This window comes from Dermacentor silvarum, chromosome 4, assembly GCF_013339745.2.
Source record: "Dermacentor silvarum isolate Dsil-2018 chromosome 4, BIME_Dsil_1.4, whole genome shotgun sequence".
In the NCBI taxonomy this organism is placed as follows: Eukaryota; Metazoa; Arthropoda; class Arachnida; order Ixodida; family Ixodidae; genus Dermacentor; species Dermacentor silvarum.
This window is the reverse complement of record NC_051157.2, coordinates 50,447,654-50,456,560: the sequence shown is the minus strand read 5'-3', so window position 1 is coordinate 50,456,560 and position 8,907 is coordinate 50,447,654. Positions and strand designations below refer to the sequence as shown.

The following is an 8,907-nucleotide window of genomic DNA, read 5'->3' as shown; positions in this document are numbered from 1 at the left end:
AAACACCCTACACTGCGCGACAGAGGCGCTGCACCTGAAACTATTTTTTTACGCGGAAGCGCCACCGACGACGAAACGGAGAAATGTGGCCTTGCTTGGCGTCAGCAAGTCTTCCCCCCGCGTCATGCCAACCGCAATGTAACCTTTCTATCTCCGCGATAGGCAACCAACCGTTATGACACTGTCGTAAGCACTGTCGTTTGGTATGATGACGCACGCAAAGTTGAGTTAATTTTTGTTCATTTCAGCCACTGTTCTTTGTCATGAATAACCACCTCATCAAATCTTACACTGCAGAAATGGACATAAATCTAGCGGAAGCGCTTGCTTCATGCTTCCGCGCGCAAACGATGAGTTACCGAAACGGAAGGGCACGACACTGCATATTATTTTGACCTGCTGAAAGACAACGTTGAAGAACATTTTACATACTGCTCCAATTGGCGTATATATACCAAGTCGTCTCCTTTGGCGCCAAAAGTCAGCTTCGGCAACGTAGAGTTGTGCTCTCTATAATTTTATCGCATTCGCGAGTTTGACAGATTACCGACAGTAGCCATGCGAGCGGCAGATGTGTGGTCCGATTTACTTCGCCAACTCGATGAGCACACCTTGAAACACGGTTCACGGACCACCGACGTATGCGATTCGAGCGGTGGTTGCGGCGGGGCTAGTGGGAGGGCGCCCCACCGGGCATTCTCGCCCTTTATTGCTATTCAGGCACCGCGCGCTCTCCTATGGCATGAGACCCGATTAAGCTCTTAACACCGGCATTCAAAAACAGAGGGCTGATGAAACTCTCTTGTGCCGTATACCTTCGCGCATGTAAGAGCGGGACAATTAACGTGGCTTCGATCCCGGCACAAACACGCCCAGGCGCCCGTTTGTCAAACGGAGCGTGGTGATGGTGGTGGCCCCGGCAAGTTCAGCGCATCTCGCTCAAAAACGTTTGAAATGTGCAGGTTGCTCAACCTTACGGTGAAACGTACAATACACATCATCGTAGTTACACTAACCATCTCACTGGTGTGAGTGAACACATAACATGAAGTTCGTTCTTAGAAAAATAAATAAAAAAAAAGAAGGAAACTTGCCTGTGTCTCCATGGACGTCATGTCGTAGGGGACGCCGGCGGTGCCAGCGAAGCGGCGGCGACGGTCAGAGGGTGGGCGAGGGTGCGCGAACGTAGTTCGACCGGCCCTCGGCGAAGGGTGGGTGGTGGTCCAAGCTCTTTTGTGTTCGCGGCGGGGAAAGGGCGATTCGCGAAAATGTGCTCGGTGGGTTTCGTTGCTGGCTCGTCGTTTTGCTCGTTTTCTCCCGGAGGTGCCGTACGTGGGAGTTGAGGGGAGGGGGTGGTGGTGGTGATTTCGAAGGGAGAAAGGTACCAACCGATGCTTTTTAGGACGCGTTTGTTTCGCCTCCTGAGAAGGGATATACTTCTGCGCGCGTGTTTTGACGGTGGCTGACCTTGACAGTTGAGTGCGCTTTTAATTAGGGCTGTGCGAATAGTGATTTTTGAGATCGAATGCGAATCGAATTGAATAATTTTCGAATATTGAACAGGCTGTTTCTGTCATTACCTAGTATATATATATATATATATATATATATATATATATATATATATATATATATATAGTATATAGGAAAATCAGAAGCACAACTTCGCGGTTATCTTAGGTTTATTATTTACCCAACAGTTTCGGTCGGTGGACCGAAAAGGTCGGTCCACCGACCGAAACTGTTGGGCAGCAGCGCACCCAGGATCTCTGCCAGAGGGGGGTTGATAGTTTGCCAATACCATCTAAACAGCACTAATTTCGATTTCTTCACGGGAAATTGTAAAAAAAAAAAATGCGCTTTTTGCGAGTGTGCAGACAATTGCGCGTCTTACATCTTAGTTGCAGCACTCAAATGCGTAAGGAAAGAAAAGGGGTTAAACAAAAAGGGGGGGGGGGGGGGGGTTAAGTCGGCCTCAGGGGGGGGGGGGGGGTTACAACCCCCGAATCATCCCCCGTCGGTGCGCCACTGCTGTTGGGTAAATAATAAACCTAAGATAACCGCGAAGTTGTGCTTCTGATTTTCCTAAATACGCTAGGCCCATTGAAAAATCCAGTTACTATATATATATATATATATATATATATATGTACAGGGTGCCCCACGTAACTTTAGCCAAACTTTAAAAATAGGCAAATGCCACCTAGCTCAACAGAACCAAGGTAATGTTGTTTGCGGTCGCTTAGAGATACTCAGATTATTTTTGCATTCCGCCTAATTAGATAATTAGTCGTAATTAATTAATCAACTTCTCAATTATTATAATTAGATGAAAAGTGTCAATGAGAAAATTGTAGAGCACTAGGAAAAACTCCCGATACAGCTTTTTGTTGCTTAATGCGTGCAACATAAAAGTGTTTTTCCGAGCGTGAAAGATGCCGCGAATACACTCAAAGTGCCTCGAGCGGCCAGTCGCGCGGCAATTTTGCGTGCATTCGCGGGCTTCTTTCACGCTCGGAAAAACACTTTTATGTTGCACGCATTGAGCAACAAAAATCTGTATCGGGAGTTTCTCATAGTGCTCTACAATTTTCTCATTGACACTTTTCATCTAATTATAGTAATTCAGAAGTTGATTAACTAATTAAGACTTATTATGTAATTATGTGGAATACAAGAAAAATAATCTGAGTATCTCCAAGCGACGGCAAACAGCATTACCTTGGTTCTGTCCAGCTACGTGACATTTGCATATTTTTAAAGTTTGGCTAAAGTTACGTGGGACACCCTGTATATCGTGCTTGTTTTTATAGCTGCACCAAATTAAAAAAAAAAAAAAATGCCTGTTGCAGATAGCCGAATTCTAACCCTTGAGCTAAATTAAATTACTCGATGAGACAGTCCATTACTTCTACGAGAGATCAAAAGAATTGCATAATTAAAGCAATTACGCTAATTAAATTTTAATTCATAATTGTACGGCACACAATCTACGAATCGTAGCTATAGTAAGCTTGCAAATTCTCGAGGATGGCACCGGTTTCGAGATATGCGCAGTCAAACTTGCAGTAAAGATGCACTGCTGTTCTACTTTCCTTTTTAAGAAAACGCTGTTTTATGCACTGGAGCACAACAGTGTGGAACGCCAATGCATTTCGTCGGACACCTTGAAAATTATCATATCGAGTCTGGCGTAAGTCAGGGTGTTGGTTCCAAGTGGATAAGCCTTGCGAACTCACCGACTACCATTCGTAGATTCAAATTTGTGCCCTAAAGCGATTAATTAGAAAGTTAATTAGTGTAATTATGTTTGTTAATTTTTCAGTTAATCATTTGGATTTCTCATAGAAGTAATGGTCGCCTAATCGAGTAATTCAGCTCAAGGTTTAGGATTGTGCTATCTACCGCATACAATTAATACGGGCGACGAGGAAAGCCATGAAATTTTCCGTACTATTTCGCTGTGTTAGCTGTCAAGGTCTGCTGGGGTATAGTTAACGTATTCCTGGGTGCCGTATTTCGCATACGGCAAGGATTGCCAACACTGTCTTCTAAAGGAGTCAAGTCCGGACTTACAGAGAGTTTCGAGAGCTTTTACGGCGCCAGAACGGCCCAATAAATGCCTTGAAGTACGTGACGTCACGCCGACGTAAGGGCGCCGGGGTTTCGGCGCGATATTTAAAAATGATAGTGTGCCTTTTACTTTGTCCTTTAGCGTAATCGACCTCTTCACGCTAAATTAAAGAAAATAGGGTTTTGAAAGAATACCTTATCAGTGTAAAGTGACCCGTTGCGGTAGCCTAGTGACTGTGGAGTTGCGCTGCTGATCTGGAGATGGTGGGTTCAACCCCGGCACCTGCGGCCGCATTCAGAAGGGGGTGGAATGCGAGCATTGGGTGAACGTTAAAGAATACCAGGTGGTCAAAATTAATCCAGAGCCCCCCCCCCCCCCCCTGCATTATGGCGTGGCTCATAATCAGATCGTGGTATGGCGCTTGAAGGTCCACAACTTAACTTGATTTAATTTATTATGAACTGATTTCGTGTTTAATTTATATGGATTAATCTCTGGAGAAAGCTCAATGATGTGTTTTCTAAGTCGGTACCTATTACCGATTGATATATAAGCAACGTGAAAAATCATTTTTCTGCTTGATTACGCCGGTTAGGTGCTGAAGGCAGCATCGTTAATTTTTTACAGCGAAGCTGTCTAAGGCTAGGATCCCGGAATTCCTTCGTGGCGTAACTTCGACGGAAAAAAATAGTGGGCCGATCCCGGCGGCAGTGCAGGGCCGAACAATGGCTCATACCCCGGTAAGGCAGAGGCTACAAGTAGTGACTCATCAATGGTTCATACCCCCGTTTACTGAGACTATAACAAGCACTCAGCAAAGGGAAGCGAACAGTGCATACATATTCTTTGGAATCACGCATACGACATACAAAACAGCATACGTTTCAATAAAGAACAAGCTCAAGACAAGCATCCGAATGACATAATTGATGATAAGGCGCTCCTGATAACAATGCGAAGCACGTAGCATTCCCCGCATACGTTTCCCGATAAAGATTGCTGTTGCGCAAGCTGCCGCAGCGACGGCAGCTTGCGACGTCCCTAGCCTTTCGTAAATAAAATAACCAGCCTCAATGTGGCGGCGGCATGCTGTCAAACTTACCATTGCTCCAATTGCTCTAAGATAGCATTACTACGATTACTCTAAAGCCAAAAAGCATTGAATAACCCCCTTAGCAGTCGTAGTGGCAGTTTTCAACAGCTTCGCTGGACAACCACTTTCGCAGGGCCGGGACGCCGAGTAAATTTTGTTTTATACAGCCTAAACACCGAGACGAATGTGTCCCATCAGGTGGTAGGTTGGCATGTCGATGTTGCATCCTGAATTTGTCCTGTCAACTCGGGTTATTCGAAACACGCTCCACGGGTGCTCTTCTCGTCGCGCCACGGCCCTGATCAGATAAGGGCGCCAATTTTCACAAAAGCTGACGGCAGTGCACGTGCCTAAACCACTTCCTCGAAGTTCGGCTTGCACCCGATTTTACCATCGAGGAGAAATAGCTAGTTTACGTAATCGCTTCCGAGTTAACTTTGATTGGCTACCAAGGAACCGCGGAGGCCAATCTAGCCACTCAAACTGCAGTCGAATTGCTCCCGACTATACGCCGCGTGGTTCCCACGTGTGGCGTGCCACCTCCTTCCGCAGGAAACAAGTGAAGAAGCTCACGGAAAGAAGTCTGCGCGCGACTTGCTCGCGAAATGGTCTTCCGCCACGGGAAGTGAGCGTGTAAACTGTGTCCGCTTCCCTGTGGGCCTCTATGCTCGCGCCAAAGGGCCGCGCCGTTACGGCTGGCGCGCGCGTTCGCAAACCACCGGTCTTTCTTAGGCCGGAGAGAAAAGAGTGCCCCGGGGGAAACCGCGCGAGGCGTAGTGGAATGAACCGTATCGAGCAGCACTGCGTGTCTCGCGGGAGCACAAAGCACGCGCACGCGCATGCAGGCACGGACGCGCACGCGTGCACTCGTCTCGAGTTGTTAAATAGTGAGGTGGCGCGCGAAGGAGCAGTCAATGGCTGACACCTGCTGGTGTACCAGGTCGCGAACGGCGACGAGACCGAGACGCCCTACTTAAAGACGACGTCGCCACCGCTGCGCCCGCGTCGTAAGTCGCGCGGAGGTCTCGGTACTGGTGCGACGCGCACGCGACGAGCATGACCGGAAGACGACGACGACGTCGCGGGAATGGCCAGTGGTGCAGCTGCACGTTGCTTCTGGTGAGTGTCGACGGGATTGAAAAAATTAACCACGTGGGATCCGATATTACGTAATCATGCACGATGTCTTGAAATGCGTCTCGCAGTAGAAGCGAAATGAAACAGTCGTATAGTTACAACCGCGCATTAGAATTAACGGACGTACGACAGGTTTCGGGGATTAAAGGAGTGAGGCTCGCGTGCGGCTTGTGGCTACTTTAATTAGACGTCAACAGCGCTCCGGTTATCTTATGAGATTTGCAGTACGGTCCACCGTTGAAGGGAACACTTAACCATTAATAAATACGATATAAACTGAAACAATTATTAGACTTTATGGGAAAGAAGTTGCTGATCTCAGCGACAATCGGCGCAGAACTGCGTGTTCAAGTGTGTTATTGGTCAGCGATGCGTAGAAACTTACATGGAGGATAGATGTTTTACGAGATTTGATTTAAAAATGTTATATATGCCCATTGTAGTGTGTTTACAGACAACCATATTGCTAAAATCTTTTATAAATATAAAAATATTAATTAATTTCAGGCACCGTATGGTTTTACAGCCACTTTTACCCTCCTATATTGGCCGTAACGAACGCTCTTCTGAAAACAGAACAGTCACACAGTCAGTCGTTTAAAGAGAGGTAGGCTTTGCCGTCTTACGTAAAAGAGGTTTGTGAAGCCGCATTTACAGGCAGGTTAAGCGCATCTAGAGACGTGATCGCCAGTTTAAAAATGCTTCGCTGCCTTTTCAGTCAATGCGACAGAACATATTTGGGGCTTGGTACGCTGCTTTCCAATTACAAGAAACAGGAGCCGCATTCCTAGGAACGCTATAGATAATAACCATTTTGGAAAGGAGAAACGAGATGCGTTGACTCAAGAGGAGGCGACGAGGGAGCGTAAGAGCGCTCAGGAGGTGTTGAGCAGCTGACAGGGCGAAATTGAGAAACTCATAAAATGCAGCTACTCCATGTAAGATGAGACACAACCGACATGTTTCACACACAGGTCCTGGCCGTTATGACCGCAGACGCAGAGTCCATCGTGAGGTCACGGACCGACGAGGCCAGCCAGCCAAGAGGTATTGGCGACGTGTCCAGAGGCCAACATCAAGGTTACGAAGCACCAAGACTTCAGGACACAGTGGCGGCGCTTCCGTCGGGCTTCGAATTCACGGAAGCTGTGGCCCGTGATGCGGTGAACGCGCGGGCTGCCGGGGACGTAGGAAGGCCCGAGACTGACGCTTTGTCACAGAAGCTGTACCAAACACACGAGGGCAGCCCCTCTGCGAACCCCAGCGGCGAACGGTACCACGCCTCAGCTACAGACCATTACGGTGGCCTCGGAAATTTCGGTGGTTCAGGTGACCTCGGCTTTCCAGATGCCATGAGGTCAGTATGCGTGTGCACGCGTACACTATAGTCTGGTGCAAACGTTTGCAGACCGACATGCTCGCGACTCTAAACTGCACATAAAGCTGTGTGACGGGGCTGTATAAGATGCTCGTCTCACCAACTGTGCTCACTCATGGCCTCCGAGCCAACTAGAACCAGAAGAAGGGACCCTGCATTGTCCGCCAGTGATCGCCCTTGTCTCTCGTACAGAGAACGGTAAAGGGGGTACAGTGGTAGAGGGCAAGCTCCCCTCCCCTCTTTGGAATCGCTAGTGCTCTCGTTGGCGATTGGCTGGCACGATGCCTAGCATTCGCTGCACGGAGGTACTCCCGCAGAAGATGCATTGTTCAATAGGGTTAATTCAGTCTTTGCAGTACCGTTACATATTAAGTGTATACACTCCTGCGACAGGTATAGTATCCATGGGAATGGAAATGAAAGAGATGCAGATGTGCACGGTGTTCACTTTTGTTTCATTTAAGCTGCCCAACAGATGAGTATACGCGTTCGTTGCGCGTTCATGCAGTGCACTTTCAGCGTTCTGGGTGTTTTCTCTGAAACGTAGAAAGAAAAGACGAAGAACACTCCGCCACAAAGCAATCCTTTGAGAAGTACGTTGAAAAGAGAGGGCGCGCGTATACGTGCTTATCATATGTGATGTTTTATACACAGGTTGCTGGTTGAAAAATCAAAACTTGAACCATCACTTCAACCGTTACTCCGTTACTGCATATCTGAACAAGGTTAAAAAAATTCCAGACGCCACTTTTATGCAACCTCTTTACGGAGAAGGCCTACACGCATTTATGTACTCGTATAACTATAACATTCGATCCGTGCGGCAACGCCGTACGAAGAAAAGAAAAATGGCTCTGATTTTTGTGAATGTATATTTTCCGTGCAATATATTTCTCTTGCAGGTACTACCACTACGGCTCGGGAGAGGGACCGAAGGCGTACAACACGCAACACGCGTACGCCTACGAGAAAGTTTATCCGGAGCGCACCTACAGCACCAACCACGCCACGTCTTACGAAAAACACTACGATGACGACAACAACAAAGGGAGGCCGTGGGGCGGCGGGTACGAGTCACGTTACAGTAGCAGCTATCCCATCAGAGGTGGCGGCGGCGGCGGCTACGGCTTCCGACACGGCGACAGCTACGGTTCGGGAAAAGGGAGCGGTGGGTACGGGTCGGGCTACACCATCGGCTACAGACCGAAGGGAGGAGGCTACGGATCGCGCTACGACTCCCGGCCGGCGGCCGCTTCGTCTTCGGGGAGCCGCAGAGGCGGTGGGAGAGCTGGCCCCAAGATAAAACGCTACGTCTACAAGAACCCGTACGACCAGAGCACAACGCGCGTTGTGCAAATGCACTCGGGCAGCGGACCTCCCAGCTGGGCTGCGTCGAGTGAAAACCGGCAGCTGTGGAAACCCGACGGCAGGGAACATTTCGTGTTAGGACTGATGCGCGATGGCTGATGGGGTGTTGCCTTCTTTTTTGTTGGTTTCTATTCATTTGTCTTGGCAACGTCTTACCACGATGCTTTCCCCCGTGGAATCTGACGGATGTAAACGCGATCGGTTGAGAGGTGCTCAATTCGAACTCGGTTTATTCGACATCGCTTTTAATTCGAAATTGTCGCTAGAGGCATTTGCGTCCTGTCTCTTTCTCTCTCTCTCTCACACACACACACACACACACACACACACACACACACACACACACACACACACACA

At 48.3% G+C, this 8,907-nt stretch overlaps 1 protein-coding gene across 1 annotated transcript; it reads left to right on the top strand.

The window, feature by feature from the left end:
- Positions 1 to 53: 53 nt before the first annotated feature.
- On the top strand, positions 54 to 8,805 carry LOC119448605 (pro-resilin-like). Its single transcript, XM_037711837.2, has 3 exons — positions 54 to 222; positions 6,779 to 7,161; positions 8,085 to 8,805. Exons 2-3 carry the CDS (start codon positions 6,791 to 6,793, stop codon positions 8,647 to 8,649), a joined length of 936 nt encoding a protein of 311 aa, XP_037567765.1. The 5' UTR covers positions 54 to 222; positions 6,779 to 6,790; the 3' UTR covers positions 8,650 to 8,805.
- The last annotated feature ends 102 nt before the right edge of the window (positions 8,806 to 8,907 follow it).